At 42.3% G+C, this 21,228-nt stretch overlaps 1 protein-coding gene across 1 annotated transcript in view; it reads left to right on the forward strand.

The window, feature by feature from the left end:
• The first annotated feature begins 591 nt into the window (after positions 1-591).
• GPM6A (glycoprotein M6A) overlaps positions 592-21,228 on the forward strand; it is a 252,254-nt gene continuing 231,617 nt past the window's right edge. Inside the window, exon 1 of the mRNA XM_059049313.2 lies at positions 592-721. Coding sequence (XP_058905296.1) covers positions 718-721 — 4 coding nt within the window. The 5' untranslated portion in view covers positions 592-717. The remainder of the gene's footprint in view (positions 722-21,228) is intronic.

Genomic DNA, 21,228 nt, shown 5'->3' on the forward strand with positions numbered 1-21,228 from the left:
CCGATTCCTCCCACCTGGCAAGCCCAGTACTTTTTCAGCACCATCTACTGCTTCTTGAACTGAGTCATTTATTCTCCAGGTGACTTCTGCATATGATGATGATGTGTGTGTGTGTGTGTCTCTTTTAGGACTTTATAGCTTTACCAGGTTACAGAAGCAAATTTATTCAACAGAGAAGAAAGAAGAGACGTAAATTCAAGGGAGAATTTTCTCTTCCTATTGCCTTAACGTTGTTATGAGGGAAAAACTGGAATACTGAAAACAAGAGAAGATTTGGGGGAATGCAGAAATCACCCCATCGAACTCTTCTGGAAGAATCTCTCCTGGTCTCCACGTTGGGGACGATTATCTCGGCTACCCGGTCGTCCGTGGGGCGCCGAGACGGTGCGGGTGTGTAATGTGTGTGCCACGTACGGGGGGCGGGGAAGGGCGTTTGCACGCGGCTCGCCCGGGTCTGAGCGGGGCCGGGGGGGGGGGGGGGGGGGCGCAGCGGGAACCGTGAAGCCGCAGCCAGTCGCCCGCGGCGCAGGTGGAAAGAGGGAGGGGTCTGCGCGGCCGCCGCGGAGCCGGGAGCCCCGGGAGCCCGCGAGGCTGGGAGGGGCGAGGCCGTCAGTCGCCGCGCCGCGCGGAGCAGGGGAAGCGCGCGGAGCCCTGGGCCCCGGGCTGCGCCGGCCGCTTGCGCTCCGGACGGGCCGCAGGGAAGGGGGACGCGGCGCCATGGGTGAGTGAGGCGCGGCCTCGGGGGCGGGTGTGGCGGGAAGAGAGCGGGTGTCGGTCGGCCTCGGACCGCGTCCCTCCCCGCCTCCCCCGTCCGTCTGTGGACTTTTCCCGGGCGCCGGGGGAGGGCCGCGGCCCGGGGGTCGCCGCGCGTGGGCGGCCCGGGGGTCGCAGGCGAGGAGAAGGAGAGTCGGGGGGCGGGGTGGCCGTCCCCACGTGTGCCACGTCTCAGTGTGCGGTTCGGCGAGCAAGTTGAGACGGGGCTCGAGGAGTGGCGCCGTCGCGCGCTTCCCATTCGCCCAGGGCTGCGTGCGGGAAGGCGCTCGGACGAGGCGAGGTGCGGGCCCCTTCCGGCCCCCGCCTCAGCGGGCCGCCGCCGCGGCGCAAAGGGCTTGACGTGGAGGCTGCAGGCCGACCGGCCTCCAGCAGAGCCGGGCCGGGGGCGAGGGACGCGGGCTGCCCGTCCCGGCCCAGGCCCCCGGGCGCTGGGGCGCGCGCCGCTCCGCTCAACTTTCTAGACGGGGTCCGCCCGCCTCGGGGCTGAGCGGCGGCAGCTGCAACGGCCCGGGGAGTGTGGGTGGGCGGAGGGGAGCGGGTGTGAGCCCGTCGGACCGAGCGGAGCCCGAGGCGGCGGCGTCCCACGAGAAGGCCCGGGAGCGGAGCAGGGCGCGGGGGCCGGAGGGCAGGCGTCGCGCGCCCTGCGGAGGCGGCGCGGCCCGTCCCGGAGGCCGGCGAGAGCCCGGCCGTGCCGCCGCCCACGGCCTCGGGTCAGCGACCCGAGCAGCGACGCCAGCGCTCCCGTTCCTTCAGGTCCGAGCGCGTTACGCCCCTCCCCCGGCCTCTCGCCTGTCCTTTGTTGTCAGGGATTTCCTCCAGGGTAAAGGAGGCCTTCGGCACTGACGTGCCCGGGTGGAAATTCCTGAGTTCCCACAGGCCCGAGGGTTAGGGGGCGCCTGGACTGCTAATCGGTGCAGTTCATAGACGCTGGCCAACTTGGAAGAAAGGAAAAGAGAGAAAGCCGAGGACATTTTTGCCTGTGAATGTTCATTGTTGTCAAGACATGTGTAGTCTCTTGCGTGCTTCTGGAGAAGTTTTAGAAAGACCCATTTTTAGGGGCTTTGAATAAAATAGTGTTGCAGATGACCTGCAGGAAGAACTGTCTTTAAAAGTTTTCTGAAACGGAAGGAATATTTCCAAGTTAAAAAGGAAGGATAAAACATTTTCCCAAGTATGGCAGAATGAGTTTCAGGCTCTTCCTTCCTTCCCTCCCTCCCTCTCTCCCTCCTTTCTTGCCTTCCTTTCTAAATACATGGCCATACAAACTCTCGTTAGAGTAGCACATAGAGGGGAAAAGCTCTCATAAATGGAAAACCAGACTAATTGACTTACGTAACCCCTTCGTTTTACTGAAAACATTAAGATGCTATTTGGATCCAACATAAAATTTCTAGAAGGAATGACATTTTTGCCTCGTAACCTTAAGCTTGAGTGGACTGTATCTACCGGGGGGTAAAGTACACATCATTTTGCAGTTAATTATTTCTGTAGGTTGCATTTCCAAACGATAATGGCAACAGTTGGTCTTGGCTTTTACTTCAGTGTCTTTAGGAAAATTACTACACGACCCCAGGTTACTGGAGAGTTCTCTCCGGGACAGGGGGTGGAGTTAGCACCTGAGCTCCTCTGCGAATCCTGAGCTTGAAGACTTCTCTGTCCTACCTGTACACTGACAGATACCTAAAATGTGTCTCTTTCTTTTTCTGCCAGGAGTGGACTGCCTTTTCCTATTGTAATCAAGGTCACTAAAAACTCATGTAGGTGTCAGATGGCTGGTAGGAGAGAGTGGGTAGAGGAGGCGGGTGAGAGCCCAGAGGTCAGGGAAGTAGAGAAGGGAACAAGTGGGTAGCACTAGAGTTAGTGTGTGAGGCCAGCACTCAGGACAGTGACCCAGACACGCGGTCCACAAATAGGAAGGAGCCGAGGGGGCCCATGAGAGAAAGAAGGAAGGAAATCTGTCCAGAAACTAGAGAGAAAGCTCTTGGTCACTTAAGGTCATCTCTCTCCTCTTCTTTTCATTTCCTTGTGAAAAACACATTGCTTAGAACTTCTTTTATTTAGAGGTAGTAGGGGGGTGAGGGTTTAGCATTGGAGTCCAAATTGCTAGGGTAAAGGGGAAAGCAGTGTAGCAGAATGCCTGACTGTGCCAGCAAGCTGAATCCATCTTTTTCTGGTGTCATGACAACTGAAATTTATCATTTAAAAAAAGGAAGATGGTGCTATGGGAGTGAATATAGCAATCAATTCTTGCTTGACTCAGAAGAAGAAATCCATACTCTAGCATCGTGGAAGAATGAGAGTAATTGGTTAATCAAATATTCTGAATAATTGATGGTTATTTATAATGCACAAGGCTAATCCTCAAAAAAAAAAAGTTATTTGCGAAGTAGGCAAATTGAGATTTTGGGATCCCTTGCTTTCTCCTTTTCTGTATTTTCTTTCCTCAGTGATGCCTTCAGCTAATCTAGGTATGCAACAGGCTTTCCCTCTGCACCTAAATTTTGCTCTCCAGAAAGGATATGATGAAGCATTTCATACTGAAAAAATGCAGGACTGACTCCTTGCTAAGAATATTTATATTTTAGCTTCAAGGTTAACTTTAACCCACATGGTCTCTAATTATGAAATTCCAGGCTCCAGTGTGAGGTAGCTGGGGGGATATTTTGTATTTCTCCTCTCTCCACGTCACTTACCGTTCTTTGTTTTATTTAAAAGGTGATGTTGGACATTATTTCGTTCATTATTTAGGTATTATCATGGAGAGTTTCATGGAGGGAGTGGTATTGAACCTGGACGTCTGATAGTCTGAACCTGAGCAGAGAAAGATTAATATTCTGGTTATCTTCACTGCCTAACAACTATCTCCATAACTAGTGACTTAGAACAACAAGTTGTTATTATCTCTCATGGCTCTGTGGACTGGCTGCTGAGCGGTTCTCATCTGAGGTCTCCTGCCTTGCAGTTGTGTATCTGCTGGGGATTCTAGCATCTGAAGACTTGATTGGGCTGGTCGCCTAAAGTGGCTCCCACCTGGAGCTGACAGCATGCTGGCTGTTGACTGGGACTTCAGGTGGGGTTGCCTCCAAGTGGCTTGGACTTTTCACTACATGGTGGCTGGGTTCCAGGAGGGAACAGCCCTGGAAAAGTGTTCCAAGAAAAAACCCGGCAGAAGCTGCAAGGCCTCTTATAACCTAGAACATCTTAGGTCCCAAAACATCAAGCTGAACAGCTGTATTCTAGTGGTCACAAAAATCATTCAGGACAGTCAATTTCAAGAGGAGGGGCATTAGGCCCCCTTTTGCCCCTGATTGGAGGAGAGAAGGAGGGAAGGAACTGAGGTAGGCAGCTACTTGATCTCATTTCTAAAAGAGATGTAAGTGTGTTTCACAGTAGAGACATCGTCAGGTTTACATCTGAAAATTTGATACAGGTTTTGTGAAACACGTATGGTAAAGCATTGAAACTTTAGTTAGAACTATGGAGAAGTCCCGATTGTCACACTAAAGTTTCACAGTAAAACATTTGAGTGGAAATTCATGCCTGGGTGGAAATGTGTTAGTAAAATGCTGGGATAAGCTCTACTCAGAATAATTTCAAATACGATCAACTAATATTTCTTATTTTAGTTTGAATTTGAAGTTTTTAAGGCTATTGTAAATTACTCTTTATTTTACTTAACTTTGAGTTTATGTCATAAATTGGAAGGTAGGTCAATTAGCATAAATCCTTTATTCAATATCCTGTTGTCACAATAAACTGAATGTTTTGTAGTGAACTAACTGTTCAGAAGCTTGCTTTAGTTTTCAAAAACGTGTTAACAGTACAAAATACATAATTGGAATTGGTATGGTACAACTAAAAAGAAGTGTAGTCTTAACTGTACTTACGTTTTGAAGGATATGTTTCTAAATTAAACATGTAAGATTCAGTTTATTAAAACTTTCAATGTAAATCTCATTTTATTATTTTTAACGGGAAAGAGGCAGAGCTGTCATTTATGATACAAAAATATAGGTCTATCTCCTAGACAGTCGAAAAACAAAGCAAAATTAGGGTAAATGAGATGGGTTTAAAGTCAAGGACAGAATTAGTTTCAACCTAGAAACTTAGAGGCCTTAAAAAAGAATTAGATCCTGTTTCAACCTGACTGATTTGAGGTCATTCTATTTTCAACTGTTTGACAAGAGGTGAGGAAATGAGGGTAGATAATACGAAGCCACATACTTGGTGCACAGCAGTCATGATGTGGCAGACAAACAAAAAGCACATCTCAACGAGAAGGGAAGGCCTGACCTGTAGAACCAAGAGAACCGGAATAATGCCCGAGGAGTTCAGAAGGTACTGTGACGTGGAGCTAAATTCTTCTTTAGTTTGTTAACATGACCTGTCAAAATAGTCACTCGCTACTTTCTCTACAAGGTACGAGATCTGCCCAAACTATCTAATGATAGCACAATAAATGTCTCTTGCTGTTTCTGTACGTCTTCTTTTTCTAGAACCTCCGCGTTTATTGTCTAAATAGAATAACTTAGAGAATACGTTCAATACTAATTGCTGGGTCCTACTGCCGAGATTCAAATTCAGAAGGTGTGGGCTTGACCGGTGGACCTTCCGTTCTCACGTGTGGTTCCACCAGTGCTGAGGACGAAGCCTAGGACACGCTTCGAGAACTGGCTGTTGCAGAAAGCCTCTGTCCCCCTTCCCGCTGGCTGAGCGCCGTGACAGCTGCTCCTCTTCCCTTGTGTCCTGTTGAGACTTCACCTGGTGGAGTGTCTATCTAGTTGCTCTTTCCTTCCTTAGCAAAGTCACTTCTTAGCCTTAGGATGGGGTGATGCTCTCCAGAGTTTACTGAAACTCTCCCTCTGGAAATAACTAATGATTTCCCGGCTCGTGGTTCCAAGCGTCACATGTGCGCGTAACTCCCGAAGCCGTGTCACTGGGCCCCAGTGGCCGCTGTCTCCACCCGGCCGCCCCCCTAGTGCTTCAGCCTCCACGCCTGCAAAACGGGGTTCCTCCTGCCGGGGTCTGACTGGTTCCCTCTTGTCTTCCTTTGCCCTCTTCCTCCCCTTTCTTTTGCCTGATGACTCGAATAGACCAGGCCTTGTTGAGCAAACGTCATTAGCCCTCTCACCGTCCACACTGTCTCATCCCGTGTCAGTGCAGTTGCTTTCCGCCAGCCCCTCACGCCCTCCAGCCTGGACTTTAGTGGTCTTTTCGCTGCCAGTTACTTCCCCGCTTTGGTCTCCTCCTAATCACCCCCACGTGATGATCAAGACACCCCCCTCAAGCACAGCTCTCAATCCTGTTGCTGTCCTCCCCGACTTCATCTCCTGCCGTTATCGCTCGTGCATTTTATCCCTTAACCGAAACAAACTACAAACTAATTTCATCCACCTCCAACGGTTTGATCGTGCTCGTTTTTCCTCCATGGCGCGTCCTTTCTGTTTCCCGATGGAAATGCCAGCTGTTGTCAGCTTAAATATATTTCCTGCATGAAAAATTTCCACTATCTGCTCAGCTTAGTGTTTTCCAAAGTGTGGGATATATGTTAGTGAAGTGCAAAGTATTTTTTTTACTGTTCCACAAATGAGTTATGATAATGCTTCTTTTTATTTTTTTAAATATTTATTTATTTATTTGGTTGCGCCGGGTCTTAGTTGCGGCAGGCGGCCTCCTTAGTTGTGGCGTGCAAACTCTTAATTGCGGCATGCATGTGGGATCTAGTTCGCTGAGCAGGAATCGAACCCGGGCCCCCTGCACTGGAAGCACAGAGTCTTAACCGCTGCACCACCAGGGAAGTCCCCAGTATTTTTATTTTATATATTTCACAAATACTTCTACACTATTTAATATGTGCCATGCACTATTTACAATGCTTTTTACAATCCTATGATATGTGTTATTATCATCATCTTCATTTTTACACAGAAAGGTTTAAGTAATTTGCTCAAGGTAACCTAACTAGTAAATAGTCAAGAGGGATTCTGAACTGAGACCTTCTGGCTCCAGAGACTCTATGTTATACCACCTTTCCATTTTAGGTGGTTCAAGGACATGGCATCAAATAAAGTTGAATGTTACGGTCATAAAATTATTCTCATCTCAATATTCTTTCAATGCTTTTGATTAATTCAAAAAGAAATCCTAATTTAGTGTTATTGGTTATATTCATTTCACAGCAATTACCTTAACAGATCTCCCTTTACATAATAAAGGCATCCAAGTTTAAATAATCTGAGAGGTAAAATGGTACTCAAGTCAAAAAAAGGTCGAATAATTAAAGAGTATCAACGATATTTCAGAGAGTTCCCCTTTTTAATGAAGAGAGGGCAGGACCTACACTTTGAGCCTTTGGTAATCATTGTTGTTTTTTTTTTTTTCCTCGTTGTTTTTAAAATAAGAAACACTGACTTTCTATTTAAGGTAGAGATTTAAAGTTTCATTTAAAATATATTTTAGTAAAAATGTAAATTGTGTTTTAAAATATCAAGTAAAAGGAGAATAATGATGATACTTAAATATGGGACAAACCATGTACCTGGAGGCAATTTTGTTCTGTAGAAGTACTTAAAACATAAGTATTTCAGTAAATTTTTATCCTAATTTATCCACTAATTAGCCACGGAACTTGGGCACTTTTGTCGCTTAACCTTCTGGGCTTCAATTTATAATTGGTGGGGATAAAACGAACAATATTTATCTTACAGGGATGCTTCTAGAAGAAAAGAGGGGTATTTGAAAAAAGCTTTGAATGAAATAAATGCTGAGTAAAGTATTCTATTTTTACACATTGCTAGGAGAATCTGGTAAAAACCGTGACCGCGGGGCACCAGTGCCTGGAATTTGGTGAGCACTGCATCTAATGAAAGTCTGCCTTTTCTCTGCCCTCTCAGTGCCTTACTTCTACGTCTGTGACGCTTAGTTGTGAATGTGTATTTTCTCCCCCATTATTTGAGGTCACGTCCAGATTCTGAAGATGGCACCTTCCACATAATTGGCAAAAACACAGCAAACACTCTCACCCTTAAGCTGTTTGTCTAACACTGTTTACCTCACTAACTTAGTAGAAAGTTACAGAAATACAGCATTTGACTGTTACTGATGAAAACTATTTAGAATTAGTCATGGCAGGAGACAGGAAAGAAGGCAGAACTGTGCAATGACAGGGCTAGGGCTGTGGTCCTGGGAGGGTTTCAACACTGGCCCAAAGGCCCCAATGAGATGGGAAACATGAAGGCAAACAGCCCTAGAAGAATCCTCTGAAAACAGACGAGACAGAGTTAGTTCGACTGCAGGAGAGTCCAAGGAGGACAACGTTTTGAGAAACCAGGGACCTGCAGCATCGAGCCCAGCAGAAGGAAAAATAGAGGAATGACATTCCTTTTGCATCGACGGATTTTGTGTTGATATAAGTCCGTTGAAGTTACGGTACTTTTAATAAAGGGGGGAAGATACAAACCTGCTCTCACGGAGCAAATTTCAAGGACTAGAAAGAAGAAACAGGACGGAGGGAAGAAGGGGGAAGAGGAAGGAGAGAGAGAGAAAGGATTTGGGTGGATCCAAGGTCAAAAGAAGATTTTTATCAGAAAAGAACTGCAAGAATTCCTTCGTATTTTAAGGAAAGGGGAGTGACCTTGGAGAGGCATAAACTGCCGGTTCTCCTTGTGGTGTTTTCTCTTGTTGCGGAGCACGGGCTCTAGGTGCGCAGGCTTCAGTAGTTGTGGCACGCGGGCTCAGTAGTTGTGGCTCGCGGGCTCTAGGCGCGTGGGCTCAGTAGTTGTGGCGCATGGGCTTAGTTGCTCCGCAGCATGTGGGATCTTCCCGGACCAGGGCTGGAACCCGTGTCCGCTGCATCGGCAGGCGGACTCTCAACCACTGCGCCAACAGGGAAGCCCAGGATTTTTTTTTTTTTTTAAATGAAAGACCATGCTTCTTGATTGTTTTAAATTGTGTTATAATAAGTCCAGTAAAGATGTTGTAACTTGTCTGTTTTGACAAACATATTGTGTTTATTTTTCTCATATTTCATTTATAGAGGATAGTTATACCTTTAATACTAAGAATATACAGATAAATTTGTGATCTATTTCAAACAGTTAAACGAAGCAACAGAGATGAAGCTTAATGTGGTTAAATATTCCCTAGACCAGAAATCTCCTGATTTCGGTGTGGTTCTTGTCCCAGCTCTGCTGTTATCCATCTGTGTTCCCTTTTTCCTCAGGTACAAATGAAGGATTTGGCTTAACTGGCCCATAGGATTCCATTCAGCTCTAAATGCCCATAAGCTGATAAACAAGCAAAAAATAAATACAACATGTCCATGAGGATGGTTTCATTGCAGTGGTTCTCAAACGGCAAGCAGATCTGTCCTTCTTACTCATTTCTTTGTGGCTTCAACCTAGACTTTCTAACAAAGAAGACTCTAGAGGCTTCAACTACAAGATTTTGGTATTTTTCTTTCTTCATGGCTGTACGTATATGTTTTTATACTTACCAAGTGGGGATAAAGGAACAACTGAAACAAAATAAAACACCAGGCATACATATTTCCAGAAGTTATCTCAGGCTTTGTTAGGCTACATTGCTCACGTAGAATTCATTACACATCATTATTAATATATCATTAATAAGTAAGGGAACTGGTTGATATATTTTAACATGTAGGTTTGTACTCCTTATCCTGGTAGGATCCTAAACTTTTGAAGTATGTGGCTATATATGTGTGTGTGTGTGTGTGTGGGGGGGTGTTCTTGTTCTTGCATTTTCTTTGATTTGTTTAGTTTTTATGTGTGTGAGTACAATAGTGTCCTGTGAGGTTGTTATAATTAAAAAGGAATCATTTTGCAAGTGTTAGAACTGTTTTTTTAACCATCAGCAACGTTCTCTGCTGGTGAAAAATAGCACCATGGTTATATCCTAGTCTTTGAGTCCCAAGCAAGCACTATTTAAAAAAGAAATACTGGGGCATAAAGAATATAAAATAAAATATAACTCACTGCTGGCTAATTCCATCTGGGTGTAATATTTTGTTATTTCTTCTATTAGAAAAACTATGTAAAAGGGAAATGCTGAAATGGAATTGTGTTTTCAAAAAATACTGAAGACTAAACATGCAGTAATATTTATTTTAGTAGACATTTTCTATTATTGAGATAAGTCAGCTATCTACTTCAGCCTTCATTTGAAGCGCAGATAACAGACATCGGATATGAAGGGAGTTTTCTGCAGTCCTGTTTCAGTTTTTCTACTAGATAGTACAACAAGGACAAAAATTCATGATGAGGTGCTTCATATATGTGTGACAAAGACCCATTATTGTCACTTTTTTACACATTCTTTCCTTCCTAAAGAAAGATTTACAAAGAAGAGTACAATTTTGTTTGTTAATTATAGATGAGAAAGTAAACTCAGGGTGACAAGTCTCTAGAGAAGAAAAATCCAGAGCAACTATTAATATAAGTGCATCATTTGTAAGTAATTGGTTCCTTAGGTATAAATGAAGTAGTGATCACTAGAAAAATTAGTGTTATTAGTTTCAATCATTTCACAGCAATTACCTTAATAAACGTCCCTTTATATAACATGATAAATGCATCCGGTTTAAATAAACTGGGAGGTAAAGTGATACTCTCAAAGGAGGTAAAAACAAATTAAAAATACCAATGATAGCTCATATATCTCATTGCATCATATTAAAATCATCGTTGTGGCAGAATCATTGTACCTAAGGCCACCAACACTTCCATAGTAAAATAATACGGTGTATTATATACTTGAAGTTATTCGAGAGTAGATCTGAAGCTTCTCACCATAATGAAGAGCTAACTATGTGATGTGATGGATGTGTTAATGAACTTAATTGTGGCCATCGTTCAAAATGTATGCATACGTCATCATGTTGAGTACTTTACATATATACAACTTAGTTATACCTCATTAAAGCTGAAAAATATGTAAGAAAGTGAAAAACTAAATTAAAAAAGAGTACTCCTCCCCCCAAAAAAGCAGACTCTTAAATGTATTTTATTTTCTTTTCTTTGGCTCCGCTGCTCAGAATGCCGGCTCTTAGTTCTCCGACCAGGGATTGAACCCGTGCCCCCTGCAGTGGAAGCACGGAGTCTTATCTACTGGACCGCCAGGGAAGTCCCTTAAGTATAATTTAATATTGATTTGACTGAACAAGTATTTCTTTTTTTAGTTTATTAAATTTATTTATTTTTGGCTGCGTTGGGTCTTTGTTGCTGCGCGTGGGCTTTCTCTAGTTGCAGCCGACGGGGGCCACTCGTTGCCGTGCGCGGGTCTCTCATTGCGGTGGCTTCTCTTGTTGCGGAGCACAGGCTCTAGGCGCGTGGGCTTCAGTAGCTGTGTCTCACGGACTCTAGAGCGCAGGCTCAGTAGTTGTGGCGCACGGGCCTAGTTCCTCCGCAGCATGTGGGATCTTCCCGGACCAGGGCTCGAACCCATGTCCCCTGCATTCGCAGGCGGATTCTCAACCACGGCGCCACCAGGGAAGCCCTGAACAAGTATTTATTAAGGATCAACCACATGCCTGCCCTTCTACCATGATGACAGCGAAGGATGCAGAGTAACTATAATTTCTGCTCCAAAAGGATTTATGTATTAATTGGGAGATAAAAAACTCGCCCACACACAGAAAACTGTTTGCTAAAATTAGATAATGGAGATCTAGACTGATGATTGCTAAAGCTATTGGTCCAGAATGGAAGAGGCCAGTGGAAGCTGCAGTCATCAGGGAGGTTTTCTGAATGAGGGACCTTGAAGAGAACCTGGACTTTCTGTGACTCTGTCAGAAGGTAGGGGGGTAGTAGGTGGGCGTAGCCCAGGAGGAGCGGGTGCAGAGCGTGGAGGTGGGGTGAGTGTGCTCTGGGGCCCACTGGAATCTGCTTCCCCTCCAGCTGTCTTGCGTGAAGTCTCCTGACGCTTCCACTCTCCGTGACCTCTGGCCTGGGCCACGGGGTGCCACCTTAATAGAAGTCGGCCTCTTTGATGTGCAGGCTGTTTGTCTACTTCAGTTCCCAGTTGACCTCCGCGTGTTCCTGCCAGTCCTGTTCATGTGGAGACTACGTCCTCAGCTCTTTTGTTCTCTTACTGTGTTCCCCCAGATCTTAGCAGCGTGTTGGCGCACGTGGCATCCCTTTCAAGACTAGTCATTTCCACCCCCATAACCACCCGCAACCCTGGCTCTCGTAACTCACCCCTGGATTCTGTCCTTAAGTGGGATTTGCTGACCATGTAAATTAAATCCAGTCATGCTGAGAGCATCGGTAACATTGCACAACACCAGAGGGTGTGATTCCCATCGCACTCTATGTGCCCCAAGGGCTTCCGATCGTGTCGAACACATGGGAAGCGTGCGCTGGGCAGAGGAGGGTCTGCTAGTCACAGCATCTTAACCTTTGTGCTCTCACTCTGTTTCTCCAACTCTGACCCTTCTCACTGTCCTCCTAGAGCCCTGACAGCCTCGTTTGCTTTCCCTGTGCTCCAGCCCACCGTTATTTCCCTTCTCTTCAGGCATGGCCCAGAGCCCCGGCCACTCTGCTGAAAATCTTCTTAACTCCCTTGATCTTTTGTCCCAGAGCCCGGATTATTGCAGCACAGATGGGAGGAAGCCTTCATACAAGGACTGAGAAAACGGTTCTAGGGCGTGATCATGCAGTTGTAGCATCTCAGCCAGGGAGTGATAAAGAAATTAGCAGATTTTGTTACAGATGAAGCAGAAAGGAAGGAAATGTGAGAGATAATAAAAAGAAAAACTCTCTTTTTGTCTGTTGGAATACCAACCAGAAGAAACTGTATTCCGCTGAGAGAGGAAGAAGCCATCAAGGATGAGCATAAACAAACTGAAAATATTCACAGTTCAGGCAATTGCCAATTAACGGAACTGTATGTATCCAATCCCATGTTATTAAATAAGAGGATGATCTGGTAGGACTTCTGTCCACCCACGGATTCAGGGTTGCCGTGTTGATCTACTTGTCCAGAGGGATGTTCTGTTACTTCCTGCTACCTACGTGGTCCTCCCTGGAAACTGCAAAATGACAAACTTTCCGGATGAAAGAGTATTTTACTAAGATTATGCAATTGGCTATACTCGCTATCTAAATAGAACCTTCAAACAAGCTCTTAAGATCAAATTTCCCATTGACTGTGTGATATACAGAAATTTATAAAATTTGACTCAGCTGTAAAGCCATCCACTTAATGACAAATGAAATAACTGAATTCTGCATATTTAATTACGGATTATAACAATGGACAATTATACTCTTCAAGCTAAGTTGAAAAATTAAAAGTTTGAAACTTTAGATGTCAAAGAATGCGATATAGTTAAGTATTGATAATGACAGAGTACCGACCGTTTTGTTATCCCCAATTATTTAGCATTATGCAATATTTTCTCCTTTTTCCTATTTTTTATATTTAATATGCATGATTTGAGATGAAGGGCAAAGAAGAAAGACTTTTTTTTTTTTTGTGGTACACGGGCCTCTCACTGCTGCGGCCTCTCCCGTTGCGGAGCACAGGCTCCGGACGCGCAGGCCCAGGGGCCACGGCTCACGGGCCCAGCCGCTCCGCAGCACGCGGGACCCTCCCGGACCGGGGCACGAACCCGCGTCCCCTGCATCGGCAGGCGGACTCCCAACCACTGCGCCACCAAGGAAGCCCGACCCTCTTTCTTATCACCTTAGATTTCACATTCTTACTTGTAGGTCTCCCTAATTCAGGGGCTCTCTTCTATTTCCTTTCTTTTTTGCCCCTCTGGGTTTTTTTCTGTTTCTTGCTTTTCCTTGGCTTTTAAAGTTCAAAATGATGAATATTTGAAGAAGGCTATATCCTTGGGGTTGAAAGACTCATTCTGTTCTCCCCTGTCTTCTATGTAAGGGACTGATCCAAAGCAACGTAATTAAAGTAAAACACTGTATAATTAAAACAATGCATTCTGGATAGGTGAATTTTTAAAAAAAACTAATTGGATATCTGTAATGATGTCTTTTCATTTTCCACTGAAGCTTGCTTAAATTAATATGTTCTGCTACAGGCAGGTGAATCTCTAGATTCAGATGTGTACAGGGAGCGTCTCTCTACACCTGATTGCTCAATAGCTCCAGCAAGCGCGCCTCTGATCTAACAGGTCCTGCACGGACTCTACAGGATCGAGGTGCAAGTAGCTGTTTGCTCTCAAGTCCAGCCAGTCCGTCTGTTTTCTTGGTCACTGGCTTTCTTCTTCTATACCAGTGGCTGTAGCTCACTGTTTATTTTTTGGGTGCTTAGTATGAGAAAACATCCAGTCTTTGATCACTGACAACAAGTTAGAGCAGTGAGCATGCCCGTCACGGTACATTGGGTATAGTCTTTGGCTGTTAGGCTCTTGGCTGGTTTGCTGCACTTTACTGTCCTGAAGGTTTGAGAAATCTGACTGCTTTGTTGGTGGTTGTTTTCCTATTCTTATTAACACTTGCCAAACCTTTTGTCAAGCATCTTTAGAACCATGACAGCTTCTAGGTCAAATTTCAGTTTTGATCCCTGCATCTTTAGAAGGAAAACTAAGAACTAAAATAGCCATTTCCTCCCAGTGATTGCAATGGATGCTGATTAAGCTGCATGCTGGTTTTTGGAGTCATAGCAACAAGTCCTACTTACTATCTTTTAAGAATCTCAATTAAGTTTCTTTAGTCTTTGAATATCTAACTACAAAAAGTTTAATTTCCTAGGGTAAATGAATATGTTCTTTTCTTGGAGAACAACACCACAGAGTTAATTAAGCATTCCTTTCAAAGGTTTATTTGTGTGCTAAGCTAGAAATTATTTGCACTCCTTTTTTTTCTAGTTTTCATAATTAGGCTTTCAGTGGACTTAATATTTTAATTTTAAAATGATTAATTGCCAAGTTGTTGGGTACCATTGCTTGGGTTACAAAGATAAACATACCCAGCGATAACAAGAAGTTCATTGAACTTGCTACAGTGACAGCAAATACTCAGGTTTAATTTTCAACAAAGACTCAGGACATTTTGCACTTGACAGTGTTATCTTGAGAGGAGCTATTTATTTTTCTAGGGAAAGGTAGATTTGGGGAGTAATTAATTTTTTTTGTATTAAATTCTACTACGATATAGTAGCATGCCTCTTTGGAGGCATAGAATTACAAAGTTTAGACTTTTCCCAGATGGTTTAATGGTGGAAAAAAAGGTTAAGTTATTTTACTTTTTAAAAATTTTTTTTATTTTATTTTTTTTTTTGCGGTACGCGGGCCTCTCACTGTTGTGGCCTCTCCCGTTGCGGAGCACAGGCTCCGGACGCGCAGGCTCAGCGGCCATGGCTCACGGGCCCAGCCGCTCCGCGGCATGTGGGATCTTCCCGGACCGGGGCACGAACCCATGTGCCCTGCATCGGCAGGCGGACCCTCAACCACTGCGCCACCAGGGAAGCCCAAGTTATTTTACTTTTTAAATAAACTTTTGAATTTTGTATTCTCCAATTCATTAATTTCTAAGTGAATCTGAACAAATCAACCTTCCCTGGCAAAGTCATGGCACTTTCTTTGCATTTTTTGGTTTAGAAAAGTCTGTTTTCAGTTCCTAGACTCACTGCTTTGGAAAGGTGATCTAAACTCCCTAAGCTTCAGTGATTGTATTTTGTTATTGGTAGGCACGATAATAACACTGTGTACTACCTGGAGTTGTTGAGAAGAATAAATGATGGAATATATTAAAATAGTGTAACAACATGTCAGATGAAGAGATAATACTCAGTACATATAAACACACGTGAGTACATGTGTGCACGTGCGCACACACACGCACAACTATGAAAGTTAGTTTGTCTTACCAAATCTTTAGTCTTAATTTTTTTTAAGTCTGTCATACAGGAAACTGTAGATTTGTGAGTATAATACAAACTTCAGTCAAATCAGTGCTTATTTTTCAAAACCAATGCACAGCGTAGTCATATGTTTTCTTAGGAATAAACTGATTAGCCATGGCTTTTATGGTTAGAAGATATTATCAGGAATAGGCTAGAATTAAGAGCAAAGTTGCTCAAAAGATGTCTAGGAATGGTCTTAGAAATCAGAACTTGTAAAGTCTGTCTGTATAATCCATTCATCAAGCAATTTTAAACTTGTTATTTGCTAGACAGCATACTTAGTGCTAGATATTGCCAGTACAAAGATGAAAAAAATGTGATACTTGATATAGTGGTAAAACAGTTGGAGTTATAAGCTATAACAGATGCTGCAGTGGAACTTTATATGGTGTGTATGGACAGAAGAGAGTAGTTAAAATTTCTCCCAAAATGTCAGTAATGAATTCCTAGAGACAGTCTGGGGCTGAGCCATAAAACTTGAAGATGGTTTTCCTGACACATGGATCAGGGTAAAGGCATTCTAGCCAGGGGAGTAGTATGAATAAAGCATTGAAGTGACAAAAGCATGAAGTTGTTCAGTGAATTTTAAGCACATCAGCTGATGGGAGTATAGAGATGTGGGTGGTATGCACTGATCAGGAGGACTGAAGAGGTAAAAAGGAGGCAGAGTAGGGGGTCTTGGTCGACATACTGTTGGCATTTAGTGTAGGAAGCATGGGGAGCCCCTGCTGGGTAATCAGTATGGGGATAAGATACTTAGATTTTTATTTTATTAAGATTGTTCTAGCAGCATTGGAGATAAAAAGTATTATAAGTGGGAGAGTAGAAAAAACAGGAAAGAATACAAAAGATCATTTTTCAGAATAGAGGTAAAAATATCAAATAAAAGACTAAAAGATCTAATCTAAAAGTGTCTTAAAAATAGTTATGTCCAAGTAACATGTATTGGAATGGAAGGATGGTTAAAGATCTGAAAGTTAATTTTTTATGTTTAAAGGGGAAAAGCCATATGATCATCTCATCAGTAGATATATATTTAATAAAATTCAATAGTAATTTATGATAAAAATTGTAAGCAAATTAGGAACAGAGCAGAACATCAATAAACAGATCTAGGCTATCCTACAGAAACCTACAACTATCATTATATTTAATGGTGAAACATTAAAAGCATTCACAGTACAGTCAATAGCGGGACAAGGATGCTTACTCTCACTTTTACTATTCAGCACTGTCTTAGATGTCCTAACCAATGCAATCAGAGAAGAAAATAAAGAGGAACAATTGGAAAGAAAGGCAAATTTGTCGTTACTCAGGATGATATACTTGTCTCCGTAGTAGACTGAAGAGATACTACAGACAATTAGAAATAATAAGAGATACCAGCAAGGACACTTGGCATAGGGTCACCATATATGATTAAGAATATTGCTATATGTCAATAATACCAAAGCAAGGTTAATTAAAAATCCAATTAACAGTAGCAAAAAGAATCCTATAAATAAACATACGCCCCAACATATGGGATTTTACTGGTAAAAAGAAAATATGAAACATGACAAGATATATCTGTTTAGTGACTGTGCAGTATCATTATCAGAAATATTCCAATTCCCTTTCAAATTAATTTATATATTCAGTGTAATAATTCCAGTAACACTCCCAAATAATTTTTTGGGATTCTAAAACTCTGGATGGAAAAGTGGTGTTCTACAAATTGTTCACAAAATTCTTAAAAAGAAAAAAAAAGAGGTGGGGACTAGGCCTTCCAAATATCTAGATTTATTTCTTAAACTATAATAATTATAACTGTGGTTTAACAGAGTAAAGACAATAAAGTGGTATTTTCATTGGACTCAATAAAGATACCAAAACCAGATTCAGATTTCTGTGTGTCCTTGATGTGTGATAAGAGAAGGATTACTAATCCTTGTAGGATTATTCACCAAATGGTGTTGGGACAAGTGGTTTGCATATAGAAAACAAGTTATTTTAACACCTCACACATTACCTAATACCTCACTCCATACATGAAAATAATGATCTAATTGTGAAAAACCATCTTAAAATTATAAAGTTCATAAAATTGAAACAAAGGAATGTATGTAACAAAACAGAAACAGACTCATAGATACAGAGAACAAACTAGCGGTTACCAGTGGGGCAAGGAAGCCAGGGTGGGGCAAGGTGGGGGGAGGGGAGTAAGAGGTACAACTATGTATAAAATAAATAAGCTATAAGGATTTATTGTAGAGCACAGGGAATATAGTCTATATATATATATATATATATATATTTAAAATTAATTAATTAATTTATTTATTTTTGGCTGCGTTGGGTCTTCGTTTCTGTGCGCGGGCTTTCTCTAGTTGCGGCGAGCGGGGGGCCACTCTTCATCGTGGTGCGTGGGCCTCTTACTATCGCGGCCTCTCTTCTTGCGGAGCACAGGCTCCAGACGCGCAGGCTCAGTAGTTGTGGCTCACGGGCCCAGTTGCTCCGCGGCACGTGAGATCTTCCCAGACCAGGGCTCGAACCCGTGTCCCCTGCATTGGCAGGCAGACTCTCAACCACTGCATCACCAGGGAAGCCCCGTAGTCAATATTTTATAATAACTTTAAATGGAGGATAATCTATAGGAATCTTGAATCCCTATGTTGTATACCTGAAACTAATATCATATTGTAAATAAACTATACTTCAGCAAAGTTTAAAAAAAGAAATAGAATTGAGGTAGTCTATAATGTTTGTAAACTTATACCTTATGCAACTGTGGTTAGTTTTTACATTATTGTGTCAGTTGTTTCTTGGTGGAGACTAAATTTTTCTTCAAACACTTGGTTCTTATCATATGAGTATTTATTTTAATTAAGGGAAGGCTAATATTTGCCTGAGATTGAAGGACAAATTTATTGGCAGCTGTTGTAAAATATCTATTGGGTGTTTTTTCTATAAGAGTTCCAGATTTGCAGTATGCAGAAATTTTGCCTTAAATTGATAGTTTTAGGCTTTACATGAGCCATGATGAAATAGATAAAATACTGTATTAAGGTACCACCTTTATTATAATTCAGTGTAAATTTAGCTCCATGTCAGCAGTGGTTCTCATCCTTTAGTGTGCTTCAGAATTACTGGAGAGCTTTTTAAAACTAGTGATATTTGGCTCACTCATAGAAATACAGTTTCAATTAATTCAGATTATAGCCCAGATACTGGTATTTTTAAAGAGCTCAGTACTTGAATCCAATATGCAACCAAGATTGAGAGCACCTGAATTGAACACTAGAGTCCTTTATTTCTATATTATTCACCTATTCTTCATAGACTAATTGCTGTTAAAAAACAGCAACAACAAGAAAAACAAAACCTGCATCTCAGTGGCTTGCAAAATAAAGATTTATTTCTCCCTAAGTCACAGCCCAGTGACCGTGGGTGTGGGGAGGGTATGTGGAGGCTAGTGGGGAGGGGACCCACCCTTTTATTCTAGTAATGCCATCATCCTATAAAAGCCTCAGAATTTTTCGCATGGTAGATGAGGGAAGAGAGAACAAGGGAGATCAATGGGAGGTTTTCTGTTCAGCCCTGAATTGGTAGATACACTTCTATCCGTATCACCTTAGCCAGACTCAGGCTTAAGGTCTCCACTTAAGTTCAAGGAAGTCTGGAAATCTAGTCTCCATTTGTGCCCTGGAGGAAAGGAAACTGGGTTTGGTGAATACGGGGCAACCTCTATCTAAAACAGATTTTGATGAAAACAAGCACAGAGATATTCTCAAAGACAATAGTAAATGATAGCTCATCAAAAACTGCTTTATTCCTTAAACTTTTGTGTAGTATCTTGAAAAAACATGTACGTGTTTATTTTTACATGGTCACAGGACTTGGATTAATGGCTTTTGAAGCTGCGAGGCCTGCAGGGGAGGAGCACACAGTCGGCATGTGGCGGGTTCTGCAGCGTGCACCGGAGGTGTTTAGGAATTCAGAAAGGGAGAAGAGAAAGCAGTCACATTTTCCCACCCTTCGGTTATCAAAGGTCACCTCCTAAGTAGGACCAGAGATCCTTACTTCTGTTTCGGTGTTAATGTCAGTGCGTCATGCAGATATTGGGTTTGGTTTCACACACTTTACTTTCCAGTCCCTTGTTGATAATCTCACTGTAACGCTGCTCATATGGGAAAGAGAGGATTATTGAGATTGTCTTTAACTTTTTATATGAATATTGTGTTGTAGGTTTTGAATCACAAGGCTATTTCTGTAGGGCTTCTATTTAAAATAGGGTTAGTTTATTGCTGTTTCCGGATATTGGGAGGAACATAGTGTCTTTCCATTCACCAGGAATGTCTAGGTTCTTCCAACAGATATGTAGACTTTAGGTAAATTAAACTCCACATTCCAAGATATTATTAAAGAGCAATAAGACTTTTGTTCTCCTTTATTCTAAACTCAAGACATTGAAATAAGTTGCTTAGTTTAATAATATTTGACAGCACTCTCAAGAGAGAATGCGAAATAAAATACTGCAAACACTTGGTTTTACATGGACATTTTTAACTGCTGTAGGAACGGTAAAGATATGAAAATTGTTTTCCAATTCATGATAGGAATTTCCATTATTAGTACATCAAAAATCATTCTGATTATTTTATAGTCATATCATACTCTAAAGTCTGACTTTGATGAATTCTTCTGTCTTGGTTGTGATTACTTTTGGTCACTAATTATTCAAGCTTTCTAAAATCTATTTCTTTGATTTGTCTGTTAATCATTTATCCAAAGAATAAAATATTATTTTAATATTGAAAACCAATTTCAGGGAGTACAGTACATATTAGTCTGTTAGTCTGCAGAATATTTAGATGATTTTTAAAGAACCAGATAGTCTCCAGTGGCTTAATTACGTAAATGTAACAACACGTCTCATATCCTACCATATTAGGGAATACAGGATTTCATATTTTTTTAATTTTTCTAGATTTATTCAATTCTGGATTTGTTTTGTTTAAGTCTGGGCGCTTCTACTTGTTGGTTATGCCGTTTGTGTAATTTGTTGGAATTCTCTGAGTTGCAGCTTCTCTGGGTGGCAGTTCTACCTTACTCCTAGGGTCTTAATGATGATCCGAAGCACTGGGTTCTATGTGAACGCCTAGTCCCCGACTCAGGGCAGGGGTCAGTCAATGGAGCTTACCACCGATTACCAGTCATCTCTACCTGTTATACAGACAAGCCTCTACGATAGTTGGCCCTCCTTGTTGTAAACCTTCACTTAATGAGTATGCGTGGTACATACCACTTGTGTTGAATTACAATGTCGCGCTATAACGTTTGGTTTATTGAATTGCCTACGGTGACCAAAAGGACAGTTTTAACATAAGAAACTAGTTTGAGAGACAACATCTTTTATTTTATTTATTTATTTTGCATTTTTCATGTAGAGTTTTATTTGCTCTTTCCACAAAAATAACAATCTGCATTTTGGAAAGAGTGCACACGAATTCGAATGTCTCAAAATGTGAGACTTCTGGGCTTCCCTGGTGGCGCAGTGGTTGAGAATCCGCCTGCCGATGCAGGGGA

Source organism: Kogia breviceps, chromosome 20 (genome assembly GCF_026419965.1).
Source record: "Kogia breviceps isolate mKogBre1 chromosome 20, mKogBre1 haplotype 1, whole genome shotgun sequence".
NCBI classification, from domain to species: Eukaryota; Metazoa; Chordata; class Mammalia; order Artiodactyla; family Physeteridae; genus Kogia; species Kogia breviceps.